At 72.2% G+C, this 17,876-nt stretch overlaps 1 protein-coding gene across 3 annotated transcripts in view; it reads left to right on the top strand.

The window, feature by feature from the left end:
- Nucleotides 1-1,264: 1,264 nt before the first annotated feature.
- Nucleotides 1,265-17,876, top strand: part of DNMT3A (DNA methyltransferase 3 alpha) — a 44,862-nt gene continuing 28,250 nt past the window's right edge. For 2 of the 3 annotated variants that reach the window (XM_068679131.1, XM_068679132.1), the window contains exon 1: nt 17,028-17,179. In XM_068679131.1, coding sequence (XP_068535232.1) covers nt 17,105-17,179 — 75 coding nt within the window. In that variant the 5' untranslated portion in view covers nt 17,028-17,104. Of the gene's footprint in view, nt 1,418-9,119; nt 9,358-14,114; nt 14,220-17,027; nt 17,180-17,876 lie in introns of those variants that run through there. The other variant, XM_068679133.1, reaches the window with a different exon arrangement.

The raw sequence follows: 17,876 nt of genomic DNA on the forward strand, positions 1-17,876 counted from the left end.
CACCCGGGACATCACCAGCAACAACCTCCAGGACACCTCATGGGTGTTTGCACACCTCAAGGCAGCCTAATTGCTGACTCCTTTTGGGCATCTTCTGGTTTAGAGCCCCCATGGTGTGTCTGTGCCCGTTATCTGGCCTCCAGCACACACCCAGGGGGTGCTCAGGTCCCCACATGGCCCCAGGACCCCCTCTGGGCACCTCTGGCCAGGACAGAACGGGCCAACGTGGGGTGCTGGGGTGTGGGGTAAGGGTGCCTGGAATGACTGCCTCAGAGCAGAGGCACCCAGAGATGTCCCCAGGGGGTCAGGGCTCAGTGGCACTGGGGGACCAGGGGCACACAGTGCCCTGGAATTGCACGGCACGGCACGGCACTGCACAGCACCACCGCATCGCCCAGCACTGCACTGTTTGGCACCACGTGCATGGTTTGGCACAGGTCATCACAGGGCACGGCACAGCTCCACACCGCACTGCATGGCACCACATGGCACGGTTCGGCTCTGTTTGGCACTGCTCAACACAGTTTGGCCCTGCGTGGCACAGCTCAGCACCCCAGCCATGCACAGCGCCCCTGGCCCTGCTTGGCCTTGCCCTGCTCCCACCAGCACCGCACAGCCTGGCACGGCACAAAGCCCCTTGCCTTGGCAGCAGCCCTTGTAGCTCGGCATTGCATGGCACGGCTCGGCTCGGCATGGCACAGCCTGGTGCTGCCCAGGGCAGTGCTGCACGGGCTGGCACCGCTCAGCCGCACCCAGCACAGCTCGGCACGGCTCAGCACTGCTGGGCTCACCCTGGCTGTGCCCCAGCCCCACACGGGACTGCTGGCCTTGGCTCATCTTGGCCTGGCCCAACTTGCAGGGCACGGCACGGCTCAGTTTGGCTCAGCTTGGTTTATCCTGGTCCAGCACGGCTTGGCTCGCCGTGTCCTGCCCTGGCTTGGCACCACGCACCATGCAATGCCTTGACCCACTCCGGGCCATCCCGGCACGGCTCGGCCTGGCTTGGCACGGCACCAACCTCCCGGCACTTGACTCAGCTCGGCTTGGCCCAGCACGGTCTGGCTCAGCACGGTCTGGCTCAGCACGGTTTGGCTCAGCACGGTTTGGCTCGGTACCCCCTTTTGGCACGGCACCGCACGGACGCACCGCGCTCCGGCACCACTCAGCTGCGCGCCCTGCCTCCGGTACCCTGCCTCTCCATCCCATCCCGTGCCCAACCGTTCCGTGCCGAGCCGTGCCGAGCCGTGCCGGCGGCGGAGGGCGCTAGGACCGCGCGTTGGGGCTGCTCGGTGCTGCAGTGGAGGCGGCGGCGCTGCGGGAGGAGGCCTCGCCGGGCAGCGCAGCGCGGCGCGGGGCGGCTCGGCACGGCACGGCTCGGCACGGCTCGGCACGGCGCGCCGGGCCCGCACGGCCCCAGGTAACGGCATCCCCGACCCCACAGCCCCCACGACCCCCCCCCGGGGACGGGCACCCCCCCGTTTTTTTTTCTCCCACCCCCCCCTCCCCGGGTTTTTCCCCGTCCCCTTGGCACGGCTCGGCCCGTGCGCCCCCCCTCTCCGTCCCCAACCTCCCGCTGCTGCCGGGCGCGGGGGAAAAGCAGGAAAAGATGGCAGCGGCCGCACGGCCCCCCCCCGGACCCCCCCCCCCCAACACCTCCTCCGGTGCCCCCCCCCACCGCCCCCCCCCCCCGGGCCCGTCCCCGCCCCGCCGCGTCCTTGAGCGCCCGTGCGGGCGGCTGAAGGGCAGCGCCGGCCGCCCCCGAGCACGGCTCGGCCCCCCCCCGAGCCCCCCCCCCGTGTCGGTGTTGTGTGTTTTGTTTTTTTTTTTTTTTTCTTCCCTCCTCCTCCTCCTCCTCCTCCTCCTCCTCTCTTCCTCTTCCTCTCCCCCCCCCCCGCCCGCCCCGCTCCGGCTCGGTTCTCCCCGTCCCGGGAGCATCGCCCCGAGGGGGGGCGCACGGCGAGGAGGGGATGGGGATGGGGAGGGGGGTGGGAGATAGGGACGGGGGGTAGGGGATAGGGGATGGGGGTAGGGGATGGGGGTAGGGGTCCGGGATGGGGACAGGGGGTACAGGATGGGGATAGGGATAGGGGATGGGGGTCCGGGATGGGGGTAGGGGATAGGGGTAAGGGGTAGGGGACGGGGGATAGGGGATGGGGATGGGGGTCTAGGATGGGGATAGGGGGTACAAGATAGGTATAGGGATAGGGGTTGGGGGTCCGGGATGAGGGTAGGGGTCCGGGATGGGGGTAGGGGTAGGGAATGGGGGTAGGGGACAGGGGGTGGGGGTAGGGGTCCGGGATGGGGACAGGGGGTACAGGATGGGGATGGGGGTAGGGGATGGGGGACAGGGGATAGGGATAGGGGATAGGGGTAGGGAATGGAGTTAGGGGTAGGGGACGGGGGACAGGGGATGGGGAAGGGGGACAGGGGGTGCCCGGGCTGCGTGCACCCTGCCTGCACCCTGTGCACCCTGCCTGCGCCCTGCCTGCACCCTGCCTGCACCCTGCCTGTGCCCTGCGTGCCCTGCGTGCCCCCTGCCTGCCCCCTGTGCTCCGTGTGCTCCCTGCTTGTCCCCCTCCTGCCTGCCCCCTGCCTGCCCCCCCAGTCCCTGCCTGCCCCCCGCTGCCCACCCACCCCCTGTCTGTCCCCCCCCCCGTGCGGCCCCGCAGCCCCCAGGCCCGTTGAAGTTCAGCCGGGTGCTTGGTGCCCGCGGAAAGTTTCTCTTAGAGGGAAAAAAAAAAAAAGAAAACACAAAAATAAACCCAAAAACCAAACCCACGCGAACTAAAAAAGCAACCGCAGAGCGCCCCGGGGCTGCAGGCAGGAGGGGGCCGGGAGCAGCGGGGCCAGGGCCCAGCAGGCGCCCAGGTGCCCGGCCCCTCCGCGGGCACGGCTCAGCGCCGCGCTGCCTTTCCCCTCCTCTCTTCTCTCTTTTTCCTCTCTTTTTGGGTGTTTGTGCGTGCGAACCTGTGGGCAAATGAAATTTTCCTCTTCGCTCAGTTCCTCTTTCTTTATTTCTTCCCTTTGTGTGAGTGACGTAGACGGTGTCACCACGGGATTGGTGCTCGGTGCTGGCAGGGCTGCGCACGGCGTGCGGGGCGCCGGGAGCCAGCGGTGCCGTGACCGCCCGGCCCCCGTGGGGGCGAGCAGCGGGGGGCTTGGGCCGGACCCCCCCCTCCCCGGCACCCGTCCCCGAGCAGGAGAGCGGCCGGTGTGACACCAGGCGGCGGCTCCCGGCAGCTCCCGCGCGTGCAGTGGCCTTTTCGTGCTGAGTCAGCTCGAAACTTCCTAGCAGGAGCCTCTTTTCGCAAAATGAAGTGCCCGCAGACATCTCGAGGAAATGAGGGATGCCTGGGCGCTTCCCCGGCTGCCCGAACGCGCTGTGAGCACGGGGGCGTTCGGGAGAGCCCCCCCGGGTCGGTGGGCACGGGGTGGCCCCCATCTCGCCGTCCGGAGGAGCCCCCACGATGCCGGGGCTCTGGGAAATCTCCGCGGCCGCCCCTTCGCCCCCGCCTGCCCCGGGCACGGTGCAGCCACTCGGGGCCCCTCCAGGTGCTGGGTTTCGTGGGGGTATTTTTAGGATGTGCATCTGCACCCCTCCCCATGCCGGCCCACGCACCCTGCCTGCGCCCTGCCGCCCGTGGTGCCCCAGGAGGCCGGACCCGCTGGCACTAGGAGCAGGAGCCGGAGCTGGGTGGCAGGGTGGGCACACACCCGGTGCACACGCGTGTGCCAGGTGCCCACCTGCCCTGCAGCAGGTAGAGAGATGCCATCCCCTCCGGTTCGGTGCGTGGTCCTGCTCTTCATGCCAGGGGCTGCTCTTTGCCAGTGCCACCTGCACGGCGCGGGGACAGGGGACCTCGGGGTGCACCGGGCCAGCTCCTGCACCGCAGGGCACGGGAAGCACCGCTCCTGCTGGGCTCATTCTGCGTCCCACCACCCTTCCCAGTTACAGATTTGTGCCCCATCCCCAGTTCCCATCACCCAGCTCCGGCTCCCAGCCCCTGCTCTGTGTCCCTCTGCCCGGCGGAGGCGTTCGGCGCTGCCCGCCGCTTGCTGCCCACAAAGGCACTTGCTCACTGTAATCGAATCATCTCTCGGCCATTTTTTTCCGATAAGCCAAACCCATCGAGCTCTCCGGCCGTGAGGCATTTTCTTAGCTCGTGAGCCTGGCCCTGGCCCTGTTCTGGCCCCCTCCAGGCTTTCACCGTCCCGTCTGCAGGATGGGGAGCGGGACCGGAGCCGCGTCCTGGTGCTGGTGTCCCTGGCAGTGACCATCCCACGGGCAATTTTGTCTGAATCCAGCCTTTGCTAGCGTCGATGCTCTGCAGGATCTGGCTGTGTTTAGGCCTGCAACTTGTGTTTCAGTTTGCAGTGTGGCTTTGCAGTGCACGGCAGCTCCCCAGGGAGCAGCGCAGCGTAGTGCTGGGCACCGCATCGCTCCCCGGGGTGCAGTGTGGTGTGCTGCAGCACAGTGCAGTGCTGGGCATCGCTGCCAGGCGTGCTGTGCAGTGCAGTGCTGTGCAGTGCAGTGCTGTGCTCCCTGGGGTGTCGGATTGCTCCCCGGGGTGCAGCACGGAGCAGCAGAGCGCTTCGCTCCCTGGGGTGCAACTCAGGACGGCGCACCGCTCCCCGGGGTGCAGTGCCTCCCCCCTCAGGGTGCAGCGTGGCACGGTGCAGGGCAGGGCAGCGCACCCCAAGGTGCAGGGCATCACTCCTGGGGTGCAGCTCAGGGCAGTGCAGAGCTTCTGGAGTGCAGCTCAGGACAGTGCATTCCTCCTGGGGTGCAGTGCAGCGTGTTGCAGCGTGGAGCAGTGCATCGCTCCCTGGGGTGCAGCTCGGGGCAGAGCATCACTCCCGGGGTGCAGCGCAGCAGGGGGCACCATGTTGCTCCCCGGGGCGCAGCGCGGGGCTGTTTTGCGGGTGCCACCCTCCACCCCCGCCGTGTTTTTGGGAGCAGAGGGGCTGCCACCCCGTGGTGCCATGGAAGCCCCCGGGGGGCTGCCCCACACACATCGCAGCCGCGGCCGGCTCCTCTGGCCGACGCGTGCCCCGCGGTCAGATATTTAGCTTGCAAGTTGTAATTACTGGGGGGGGGGTGCGGATGAGGTCAGCGCCGTGCCCACGACGGTGGTTTTGCTGCAGCCATCTGTCGGAGCCGATGGCACGGGAGGCGCCGTCGCCGCTCGCCCCCCAGCTCTCCGCAGTGCCGGGCGCCGTCGGCCGGGGTCTGTCCCCGGTTCCCCCCAGCGCGGGGGGCTGCGGGAGCCCCCTTGGCGTGAGTCAGGGGTGCCGAGCGGCGAGGGGGGGGGCGGCAGAGGGGAGGTGGGGAGGGGGGGGCGTGGGTGACTCACGGCCACGGCTCCCATCCCTCTGAGTCAGCCCCGAACTTCTTCTCCTTCTTCCCCGGTGCCGGGGAGGGGGAGGAGGAGCGGTGACTCAAGGCGACAACAACAATAATAATACGGCGCTGCGGCACTTGTCACGGGGAAGGGGCTCGGACGGGGTCCCCCCCCGCGCGTCCCCGCCGGTGGGGACGCGCGGGGTCCCCCCCCCCGTCGGAGCCCGGTGGGTGCCGCTGCGGCGAGCGGCTGGGGCCGGGTCACCTTAGGACAGGGCGCACCGGGGCGCGTCCCGGCGGGGCGCACGGGGAGGAGAGGTGGGGGGGGGGGGCGCACGGCTCGGGGCGGGGGGAGCCGGGGAGGCGCCTCCGGTTCGCAGCATCTGGGGCTGGAGGGAGCCGAGCGGGGCCGGCTGCCGTCGCCTAAAATGGCTGTTGGGTTCCTGCGGGCTGGCGGAGGGAGCTGCGGCGTCCCCAAATAAGAGGCGGGTGCGGGTGCGGGTGCGGGTGCCGGCGGCGCGCATCACCGCAGGTAACCTACTTCCACCGCCTCTGCCGCCGGCGAGCGTGACTCCTCCGTGCGGGCTGGGGCGAGCGATTCCCCCGCTCGCCGCCGTCACCGGGATAAGGTCAGCCCCGGCGATAAATAGGGAGGGAGGCAGGAGGGAGGGCGGCGAGTCCCTCCCCGCGCCTCGGCGGCGAGCGCGGGCAGCCCCGGCCGGCTGCGAGCAGCGGGGCTGCGGCCCCCTCTCCCCCCCCCAACATCACCACCACCACCACCACCACCATCACCGCTGCCACCCCCGGCCCCCCCAGCAGCTGCCCCGCCGAGGGGATGCCCCGTGGGGTCCCCCCCGCAGCCGGCGGTGCGGGAGCGCGGTGACGGTGGCGGTGGCCGTGGCCTAGCGCGGGGACGGACGCGGCCCCGGCCCGCGGGTAAGAGCGGGGAGCCGGCGGGGGGGACCCGGCGGTGGGGTTTGGGGAGAGGTGGGGGGGTTGGAGAGGGGGGGGGACCCGGTGCCGCCGGCTTCTCCCCGGCTTTGTTCCGCGTCCCCCCCCGCCCTGCGGGTGCCGAGGGTTTTGTACGCAGCCCAACTATTTTTAGTGCGCTTGGAGACCATGTTTGCTGGAAGCGAATCAAAGCCTGCGAGCTTGGAGATTTTTCAGCGCGAGGCTGCGCACAGCGCGGGCTGCGGGCATGGGGGTGCCCGAGCTGGGGGGCTGGGGGGGCTGGGGGGGCTGGGGAGGGGGAGGTTAGGGGGGGCTGGTGGCCCCCCGTGTGGGTTGGGGGGGATGAGGAGGGTGGGGGACGGGATGGGGGAATGGGGGGACTGAGATGGTTTTTGGGGATGTGGGGACGGCGACTGCAGCGGCGCTGCAGGCAGGGACCCGCGGGGAGCGGGGGACGCTGGGGACATCGGGGACAGCAGCAGCCTGCAGTGCCTGCGGGCCCCCAATGGGCATGGGGGGTGCAGCCCGGGAGGGGACGGGGAGCCCCTGCTCCGGAGCTGCGTGGGACGCGGCCGGGTGTCCCCAGGTGTTCCCCGGCAGCACGTGGCCTCCCGTGCCCGCGGACGTGGCTTCGCCCTGGCACCGTGCAGGGGGAGCGGGGCTGGGGGCACCGGGGGGCACGGGCAGGGAGGGATGGGGGCACTGCCAGCCCTGGGATGGTGAGGAGGGATGCGAGGTGCTGTGCCGTGCCAAAATGTGTGCCGTGCCGTGCCGTGCCGTGCCGGGCAGCGTGCCGTGCCGTGCCGTGGTGCCAGCGGTGTGGCAGCTCCAGGACAGGCACCTGGGGCGGTGACGTGTGGGTGCCCGGTGCCACCCCGGGGTGTCCCATCGAGGGGCACCAGCCCCAAGGTCGGGGTCCCCCCGAGCTGCAGGGAGGGGAGCAGCAGGGCTGCGAGCGCAGGGCCAGCTCTGAGGAGCTTGGCAGAGAGCAGGTGTGGGCAGAGCCCGTGCTGCAGGGGGCTCGTGGGGACACTGCCCCAGGGATGGGGACAGGGACAGGGACACGGGGACGGGGCTTCCCCATGGAGGCTCCCTGACAGGTGGCAAAGGAGGCGCCGGGGGAAGCCCTGCAGGCTGTGTGCAGGCGGAGGGGGACACAGCACGCACCCCAATCCTGCACCCCCATCCTGCACCCCCATCCTGCGCCCCCAGCCCCCCTCCTGCACCCCACACCTTATCCTGCACCCACACCTCACACCCCCACCCCACAGCCCTGCCCCACAGCCCCATCCCGCACCCCCAGCCTGCCTCCCACCCTCCCCACCCTCATCCCAGCCCCAGGAACGAGGGGTTGGGGGGCTGCAAACGGGGGGGCTGGGGACAGGCGAGCCCTGCCCCAGCTCCCCCCAGCCCCCCCTCCGGCCCCGCTGCCCCCAGCCCAGCTCCCCGCTCTCGGGGGTGCCGCCGCCGGGCCCGGGGGAGGCTGCGGCAGCGGCGGGGCCCCCGCTCCCCCCCGCAGGCAGCCCCGCGCCGCAGGCAGGCAGGCAGGCGCGGGGACGGGAGGAACGTGCCGGGGTTTGAGTTTCTGTTCCTAGAAGCTGCGGCCCTGCCCGCCCGGCAGCCCCCCACCCTGCCGGCTGGGAACGAGCTGCGGCTGGAAAGCTCTAGAAACAAATTGCAGCTCCGGTGCCAAAGGCAACAGCAGCCTCGGCCATGGCTAATGCAGGCAGCGTTTTCCATAGCAACAGGTGCTGGGGCTGACGCCTCCGCCGCAGCCCCGCGGGGCCCTGCCTGCGCCTGCACCCTGCTGCCTGCACCCCACAGCCCAGGCTGCGTGCCCCACGCCCTGCACCCCGCGCCCTGCGCCCCACTCGGTGCATCCCGCACCCCGCGCCGTGCACCCTGCACCCCGCAGCGGGCACTGCGCACCCTGCTCCCCGCGCTGGGCACCCTGCATCCTGCACCCCGCACCCCACATCATGCACCCCACACCCCACATCATGCACCCCACACCCTGCATCCTGCACCCCACGCTGTGCCCTGTGTGCCCTGCACCCCACACCGTGCACCCTGTGCTGGGCACCCTGCATTGTGCACCCTGCTCCGTGTGCCCTGCAGCTCCTGTGCGCACCCTGTGCCATGCCCCCTGCACTGCACCCTGCACGGTGCACCCCACACCCCGCACTGTGCACCCCACACACTGCAGGGTGCACCCCACACCCCACACTGTGCACCTTGCCCTGTGTGCCACGCACCGTGCACCCCACACTGTGTGTCCTGCACCACTCGTGGTGCACCCTGACCTGTGCTACACAATGCACCCCGCAACCCACGCTGTGCACCCCCATCCCACACCGTGCCCCCATCCCACCCTGTGCACCCCACATCCCACCCTGTGCACCCATCCTACACTGCACCCATCCCACACTGTGCACCCACCCCACACCATGCCCCCATCCCTCCCTGTGCCCCCATCCTACGCTGTGCCCCCACCCCACACCATGCCCCCACCCCACACCGTGCCCCCACCCCACCCTACACCCACCCCACACCACACAGCACCCCCGCAGCACGCACCCTGTGCCCCACAAGTCAGATCCCGTGCCGCGTGCCCCACACCTGCCCCATGCACTGCGCACCCCGAGCCGTGCGCCCCACACCGCGCCCCGCACACCCCGGTGGGGCCGCAGCTCCACCGCCCGCCGGGGGCGACGCCAGGGGGGCTCGGCCCAGCCCGGCTGAGTCAAGGTTGCGGCGTGTTAATAATTGCTGGGGGCTGGGGCCCGGCGGGCGCTCCCCCCTCACCCCGTGCCTCTGTTCCCCGCAGGGCAGGAGGATCCCGGCAGGCGCAGGGGCTGGGCGCCGGCCCCCGGACCCCTCGGCGGCGCAGAGCCGGAGCGCGGCGGTGGCAGCGGTGGCAGCGGCGGGGCCTCAACTGGTGCTGAAGCTGTGAAGCTCCCCGGTGCCCGCCCGGCCCCCGCCCTCCGCCCCCCACCATGCCGTCCAGCGGCGCCCTCGACGCCAGCAGCCCCGTGCCGGACCGCGAGGCGCTCGACACGCACAAGGTACGGCCCCGGCACCGCGCGGGGGGACACGGGGACACGGGGACACGGCTGGGGGGCTCCTGGCACCGCGGTCACCCCATCAAAGCAGGAGCCAAGGCTGCAGGGGGGGCCCCTCCAGCTGCGCTCCCCCCCTGTGCTGCAGCAGCCTGGGGAGCGCGGAGCTGGGCGGCATGGGGGGGGGGCGCGAGGCTGAGCCGCAGCGGGGATTAGTGGGGATTGAGCTATTTCTGGCAGTGGGGAGGGGGGGCCACAGGCAGGCTGCTCCCGCCCTGCTGGGGCACGGGTGTCCCCTGCTTTGGGGCATCCCCTGCTTTGGGGTCACATCCCCTGCTTTGGGGTCACATCCCCTGCTTTGGGGTCGCATCCCCGGCTTTGGGGTCGTGGCAGTGGAGTGGGAGGGCGCACGGGGCGTGGGGCAGTGGGAAGGGCACATGATGGGGTGGAAAGGGGGGCATTTGGGGACAGGAGGGGACAATGCACATGCGCTCATGGCTCGCTGGGGTGGGGAGAGCAGCCAGCAGGCAGAGGATGGGGTCATGCGCCCCCGCTGCTGCCCCGGGCTGGGGGGTGGCTCAGCCCCCAGGGATTCACTGCGCCCATCCCAAATCACCCGGTGCTTTGCCACGGTGCCACACGGGATGGAGAGGGGCTGAGCAGTGGCTGGCGGAGCAGGGTGGGGGCTGCAGGTGCCACACGGATGGAGGGGTTGTGCTGGGTTTTGGGGTGCCCAGGGATGGTCCCCAGCCAAACCCAGGCGTTGTGGCAGCTCTGGCCATGGCCTCGGTGCGCCTCGGTGTCCCCGCAGCACGAGGACGAGCGGGGCCAGCCCGAAGCTGGGTGGCTGCTCCCTCCACGGGGGAGGCGTCGCGCTTCCTCGGGGAAGCAGCAGCGTCCCCGGGGCGCTGGGGACACGGCCTGCCCCGGTCACGGTGTGGGGACTGGGGCAGCCGGCCAGCTGGATGCCAGCCTGCCGCAGGCGCTGCGGGGTTGGGGTCAGCCGAGTTCCTCCGGGCTCCCTCGGCCGTGGTGGCCACGCGGTGCCTCCCTGGTGCCTCCTGGCATTTGGGGGTGCTGCATGCGGCACGGGGGCGTTTTGGGGTCTCCATCCCCTCCGGATCATAGCACGGTGCCCACTGACCGGTGCCACGGCAGGGCCAGCTGGCGTGCCCGCTGCTGTCCCCATCCTTCAGGCCAGTGGGACCCCAGTGGGGTGACAGCGGAGTGCTGGGGCTCTGCCTCGCCAAATGGGGACCCTGCGAGCCCCCGGGCTGGCTGCAACCGTGCTGGGCTGAGCTGTCCCAGCCTGACCCCGCCGGGCTGCGGCACCACAAGCGGGGAGGTCACCTCTGCAGGAGGGACACGCTGCCGTGGGGCCGTGCCACGCCGCTGCCATCGGCACCGCGCCAACGAGGCTGAGCCAGGGGCTTCCCGCACCCCGTCCCCCCCTTACCCCGCCGGGCTGCTGCCCCCCCTGCCGCTGCCAGCCCCGCTGCAGCCGGGAGCTGGGACCCGGCGGCGCTGCAGCGGCAGCACTGCGTCATGCAGCAGCTTCTCCCCTCGGAGGTGGTTTCCCTCCGGGTTGTTGCTTGGCAGCGGCGGAGGAGCGCTGCGCCGCGCTGCGGGGACGCGCCAGGCTCCTCGGCGAGCCCCGGGGAGATGAGGAGCGGGGTGATTTATGGGGAGATGACTCAGCTCCCAGCACAGGCTGGAGGCAGCGAGGGGCTGCAGCAGCAGGCGGGGGGGTTGGGGGGGGGGGGGCGCGCAGCCCCCGGTTCTTTCTGCCAGCCTCCCTTGCTCTGGGGCTGCCTCCCTGCGCCTCCTTTCCCTGCCTGGATTTTTGGGGTGCGGGCGCTGCCCTGGGGGTCCCCGCAGCCCCCCGGTGCTGTGCCAGCCCGGCAGTGCAGGGATGGGGCTGAGCCCCACGGCGGGGCTGCCCCACACTTATAGGGCCGGGCAGGGAGCAGTGGGGTCAGCTTGTGGGGTGCATGTGGGGGCTCTCCATGGGGGCATCCCCACCACCCTTTGCTGCAGCATCCCTTGAGCAGGCATGCAGCCATGCTGGGAGCAGGGTGAGCCCTGGATTGAGGCTTGGGGGGCTGCCCCATGGAGCTGGGGGGCTCTGCGCACCCCCCCTCCAGCCTCAGGATCTGGCCCCTGCCTTCCCCAGCAGGTCGCAGCGCCCAGCACCGCCTCGCTGGGCAGGCACCGCAGCCACAGGGCTGCTCCGTGGTGCCCGGGCTGGGGGCACTGCAGAGCCCCCTCCCCACGGGGCGCAGCAGCACCCCCAGAGGGGGGGGACAGGGCACAGCCTGGGGGCCCTGCAACCTGCACCCTCCCTGCACCCTCCTGCGCGTGGCTCCGGCACAGCCTGGGGCTCGCTTTGGGGATTGCAACGAAGCCTCGGTGCCACCGCTGCTGCTCCAGCTCCGCTGCTGTTCCCGGGGGGGCCGCGCACCCCCAGCATCCTGGGGAGCCTCCTGCAGCTCGCTGTGCACCCCAACCCCGTGCCGCAGCAGGGCTGGCCGGCCGGCACAGCCCCCGTGCCAGCAGCACGCCTGACACCCCACTGAACATTTCCCTCACATCCAGCACAAACACGGCCGCAGCCTGGATCCCAGCGCCCGGCCAAAGCCAGCACGTGGGCGCGGGGAGGCTGCCCGGAGGGGACGGGTTTTCGTGGGGCTCGCCGTGCCCGCGGCCTTCCCGCTGCCGGGAGCACGTGCGGCGCTGGGCGAGGGGCCCCCACGTGCCAGCAGCCAGCTCCTTCGCCTGCTCCTTCCCACCGGGGGCTGGCTGCGGGGCCGGGCGCCCACCGCCCCGGCACCGCCACGGCCCCGCTCTCCAGGAATGGAGCCGCGTGCCCGGGGGCGGCTCCAGCTGGGACAAAGTGCAGCGCCGCGTGGTTTGGCAAGGCGCGCTCCCGCGGCTGCGTCCCGGTGAGGGGGGGGCTGAGCTCCGCTCCCCCCCGCCACGGTCTCCCCGGCACGCTCCTCCCTGGCGCAGGCATTGCACGGGGACGGAGACACGGAGGAGCCTGCAAGGAGCTGGTGCTCCCCAGTCCCCCGACCTCTCCTGGGGACCCCGAGGCTGGAGCTGGCTCAGCTGGGAGCACCGCGAGCCCCTGTGCCAGCACCAGGTCCCACACTGACCCCGATCACTGTGGGGCTGGCACGGACCAGGGAGCGATCCCAAGGGCACGTTTGGTGTTTGGGGCCAGCATGGCGCAGCCGTGACCGGTGCCAGCGCTGCAGCTGTGCCGTGCTGGTGCCGTGGTGCAAGGAGAGGGGCTTCAGGGGGAGCTGAAACCCGTGGGGAGCTCGCGGCACCTCTGCGGACCCCGTTCGGATCCTGTGCCGGGACTGTGCTCAAACCGAGCTCCTGACGTCGTCCTTGGACCCGTCCCAAAACCTCCCGGTCGGGGCCGCGTGGAGCTCCGAGCCCCGGGCAGGAGCCCCCCGGGTGCCGCGGTGCCGTGCCGCAGCCCCTGCCCTGCTCTGCCCTGGCTGTGGGGCAGGGCTGGGGCCAGGCAGGCTCCGTGCACACCCACCCCAGGTGCTGTGGGGGCTGTGGGGGCTGCCGGGGATCTCCAGGGGTCCTGGGCAGGTTTCACAGCCTCTGACCCCCGGCCTCGCCGTGCTGGAGCCGGCCATGGTGCCCCGAGCCCTCTCTCCGTGCCCAGTTTGGGTCCGTGCAGGGGACATGGGACTGCAGGGGGGTGGCTCAGAGCGGGGAGCTGCTTCTGGACACTGACCCTAGGGCATGGCATGTGCCCCCCCAGAGGCTGGACCCCCCCGGGCAGCCCTGCTCAGCCCGTGCTGGGTGCCACTGGCACCAAACGCAGCGCCCCTGCCACGGGCAGCCCCTGGGCAGGAATGCGGCCGGGGCCGGGCGAGTGCAGCTGGATGTCGGAGCTGTCTGGCTGCCAGCTCCCATCCCCTCCCCGGCCTCTCCCTCGCCGCCCCCCCGCCGGCCTCTCCGCCTTCCCCGCTCCCCCCTCCGCGGCCTCTTCCTGCCTTGGCCGCGGCCGAGATCTTCTGGGGCTCAGGTGAAACGCTCCCCACCGCCGCGGGACGCGCCGGGCCCCGCGCAACCCCGGCCCCCGACACCGCCTCTCCGGGCACGGGCATGTCCCCGGCCGTGCCGCGGTGCTGGGCGCAGGGAGCTGGTTCCTTTCCTGGGGCAGAGCCCGGGGGGGGGACACCAGGGGAGGGGCCCCCAAAGCGCTGCGGGTGGTGGGGAAGAGCAGGCGGCTGCTGGCGTGCTGGTTCCTGCACCCTGCCCGTGTCCCTTGGGGGCTGTGGGGGCCACACAGCCCTGAGTGGGGTGTGCAGGGGGTGCAGGAGCCCCCAGCCCCACACGTGCAGGGCTCCGGCAGGTTGGGGGGGCTGGTGTGGCCCCCCCCCAGGCGGTGGCACTGCTTGGCACATGGGGCTGCGTTGCCAGGCCGAGGTGCCCGGCCCCACAGCGGTGCGCCCAGCCCCATGGCGAGGGCTGGCCCCAAGCCCTGGCAGAGGTCACGCTCACCCTTTGAGCCCCCCCAAGGGCACGGGGAGTTGTGGAGGGTCCCAACCGGGCCCCCCAGGAGGAACTGGGTTGGTTCAAGCGTAGCGAGGCTGTTGCAAGGTGCCCGGCGTGCCCATGGCACCCATGGGTGCCAGCGAGCCCCGCAGCAGGCAGGAGCGGAGCCGTGAGCAGGCGCCCGGGGTGCACGGCCCCGGGGCCGGCGGCGTAACCGTCCTTCTGTCTCCGGCTCGCAGGGGGAAGAGGAGCCCGAGGAGAACCAGAGCAAGGAGGAGAAGCAGGATCCGGGGACGCCCATGAGGAAAGCCGGGCGGCCCGGGCGGAAGCGCAAGCATGCCCAGGTGAGCGCGCGGGGGGCGAGGCGGGGGCAGCGGGCGGCCCCCCCCCCCCCGGTGGGCAGCCCCCCCCGTGGGCGAGCTGCGCTGGCCCTGGGACTACGGCTCCCGGCGTGCCGCGGGCCTGTCCCGCCTCCCTGCGCCGAGGAAAGTCCGAGAGCGGCACAGCGGCCGGAGGGAAGCGTGTCCCCCCCCCTCCCCGCGGCCCCTGCCAGCTCCTCCTGCCCTGGCAGCGCTCGGGGTCCGGCACGGCTGCGGTCGAGGCCCCGCGGTGCACTTGTCCCCGTGCTCCCCCCCCCTGCCAGCTCCCGGTGCCGCGCAGCTCTGGGATGGCCCCCCCGGGGCTCGCTGCAGCAGCTGCAATAACAAGGGCAGCGTGGCCGCGCGGAGCCCAGCTCCCTGCTGGCTTCCCCGGCTCCCACGGTGTGGGCGATGTCCCCTGCCACCACCCCGCATGTCCCAACCCCGCTGCAGCCGGGCAGGGCTGTCCCCATGTCCCTGCTGGTGCCGTCCCTGCGCTCCTGCCCCATGGGAGCAGCCTCGCGGTGCTGCTCGCGCAGGGGAAGGCTCAGGGCAGCGCCTCGGGGTGGTGCCGCAGGGGTGGAGGGGCTCAGGCAGCAGCAGGACCTGGTGGGGCACCGGGTTTGGGCCCCCTGTTGCAGCAGGACCCGTGGAAGTGGTGGCTCTGTCCCCACGAGTGGTGGCACAGGGACACGTGGGCACGTGCGGTGCCGGTGCGCACGGCTGGGGAGCGCGCGGTGGCCGACCCGGTGCTGGGGTGGGAAGGGACTGGGAAAGCTGTGCCACTCACCGGGTGCCTGCCACCCTGGTTCAGTGCCTGGGGCGGGGGCAGGCGCTCCCCGGGGGGCCACAACCCCACTGGGAAGGCGCACGGACCCCCGGGTGTGGGGCTGGTGGCGAGGGGCTCTGGGGAGCCGCCGTGGAGCGCACGCATGGCTGCGGTGGGGAGCGTTGGCACCGTCCGTGCCCCGGGGCACCAGCAGGGCTGGGTGCTCAGCCTGCGTGCGCAGCGCCCCGTCCCTGTCCCCACACCCCCATGGGAGCTGGGGGGGGGACACAGAGCCCCCGTCGGGCCGCCCGTGGCTGGAAACCAGCAGTCTTATGGGGAGCACATGGAGACGCGCAGGGACGGGGGGGCGTTTGCTGCTGAAAGAACTTTTTTTTGCAAAGGTTTTGCAGCTGTGAAAAGTTTTTGCTCCGCGCTCGGACACGTCCAGGGTCTCCGTGGGGCTGCGCTGGCCTCGCCGGGTGGGACCATGTGTGGGGCAGGCGCGGTGCGAGGGGGGCAGCGGGGGCGCGGGCCGCAGTGCCGGCTATAAATACAGCGGGTGGGAGGTGAGCGCGGGGAGGGCGGGGAGCTGCTGCGGTGGAAGAACAATACTGGCACGGGGACAAACGGGGAGAAGCCGTCCAGGAACAGGCCGAGCCTGGAAACCGGCAGGGATCTGACCCTCGGAGGGGGCGACCCCCGGAGAGCCGCGGGACGAGAGGGTCCCCGCGCCCAGCCTGGGGCGCACGGGGGGGCAGCGGCAGCGCCGTGACACCACCGGGCACCTCGTGGTGCTTGGGTGCTGGAGGTGGCACCAGGAGCCTGAAACCGCCACGGCTCCAAGGGGGGGTCCCCAGGCACCTGCACGCCGTGCCCGCTCCGTGCAGTGGAGCTGGCAGAGCCCCGCGGCCCCGTGGCTGCCCGGGCAGTGCCAGGAGAGCGCCGCTGCGCTTGGGAAAGCCCCGTCCGGGTGTGGGCTGCTATAAATATCCGCCAGCTGGAGAGCCCCGCGGTGCCGGCTCCTGCGGAGAGGCCAGGCCGTGACCCGGGGAGCTGGACCCGGGCGGAGAGGAGCCAGCGCGCGGTGTTGGGGGGCGCAGGGAGCGGGGATTGAGCCCTGGGGGCCCGCTGAGGGGTCCCAGCCCCGGGCTCACGGTGGGCAGAGGTTTTGTAGGAGGGTGCTGAGCACCCCCACGGCTGGTGCAGTGCTTCGGGACGCAGCAAATAAGGGGCCTGGTGGGGGTCCAGGCGCCGAGGGTTTGTGCTTTGCCTTCCTCACCCCGGTGTGTCGGTGGGGCAGGGAGCTGTGCCCCGGCTCCCCAGCCCGGACAGGACTTGTGGGGGGGACACGTGGGGCGCAGAGCAGGGAACCCGGCAGAGGCTGTCCGGGGAGGGGGCGGGAAGCCCTTCCTGCAGCTGTAACCGGACCTTTTGTTTTTCCAGGTGTTCGGAGGTATTTTTCCCCAGGGGTGACGTTGTCAGCCAGGTGAGCAGGGCCCGGGGCAGGGAGGCTCTGCCCCAGCACGCTGCTCCCGGCGGGACCATGCGGGCGGCCCCCGCCTGGCTGGGGACCCTGCGGGGACCCAGCTGGGGCCCCTGTGACACCCTGCGGGGTCGAGACCCACGGGGTACCGGTGTGGGCAGCAGCTGGCAGGCCGTGCCGTGCCTTCCCCTGCTGTGCCGTGCCCTTCCGAGCTGTGCCGTGCCGTCCTGGGGGCCGCGAAGCCACCCTGAGCTGTGCCGTGCCGAGCGGTGCCACGCTGTGGATCTGTGTGCGCCCAGCGTGGGGGTGGCAGAGCGGTGCCACCCCCTGTCCCCCTGCCCGGACAGGGCCCCGGCACAGCCCGTGTGCCCCGGCAGCAGCGGGGCCACCCCGCTCCCGGCAGAGCCGCGTCCTTGGCGGGGGCCCAGCGGCTGCACGGAGGGGAGGGGAGCGCAGAGAAAGGCAGCGCTTGTTCCCAGGGCCGGCTGGCGTGGAGGAAGCGGGTGGGTGGGAAGGAAGGCAGTGCCGGCCCGGCCAGGCCTTCCCCGGGGGACGGGGACGGGCGCCGGGGTGGATCCCCGACCCCTTCCCCTGCGCCTCCCCGGCACGGCAGCAGCGATGCTCGAGCGGCAGCACCGGGACGTGCCGGCGGCACGGGGGGCTTGGAGAGCCACGGGGCCCGTCCTGACCCAGGTAGGGCTGCAGGAGCGGGGCTGGGGCTGGGGCTGGCCCCCCCCACGGAGCTGTCTCTCCCACCCCCTGCACCCCTCCGAGGGACCCCGGACCCTCGCCAGCGCCTGGCTCGGTGCCACACACACTGGGGCAGGAGGAGGGGGCGTCGGGTTGTGCGGGGAGGGCATGGCCCCAACACCCAGCCCTGCCCGTGCCGGCACGTCCCGGCAGGCCCTCGTGCAAGGGAGGCCGTCGTGCAGGGGGACGTGTGACACGGCGGGGCCCTCCTGCCCTCCCTGCCTTCCTGGCATTGTCCGCCAGCCCCACACGGCCCACGGAGCCCCTGCCCGTGGCGGGTGCCGCGCTGGCTGGAGGGGGCCGGGGGCGGCGGGCGTGCGGTGACAGTGACGCCAGCTTCCTGACGCGGAGGCGGGCAGGGGGCGGCCGTGCCCGCGGGAAGGGCTGCGGGAAGGGCTGCAGCACGGCCGGGAAGGGGCTGCCAAGGGAGGAGCTGGAGCGGGGCCAGGGCTCCGGCGCGGCGCTGGAGGCGCGGGGAGCGGGGCGGCCGTGGCCGCGTGGGGAGGGGGGCGGCCGGATCCCGTCCGGGGCGCAGCGGGGCCGTGCCGAGCCCCCCGTGGCCGTGCCGAGCCCCCCGTGGCCGTGCCGCCCTCCAGCCCGTGCCGCCGCCTAATCCAAACCACATTGGTCGGCGCTTCCC

The sequence above is a fragment of the Anas acuta genome, chromosome 3 (assembly GCF_963932015.1).
Source record: "Anas acuta chromosome 3, bAnaAcu1.1, whole genome shotgun sequence".
Taxonomy (NCBI): Eukaryota; Metazoa; Chordata; class Aves; order Anseriformes; family Anatidae; genus Anas; species Anas acuta.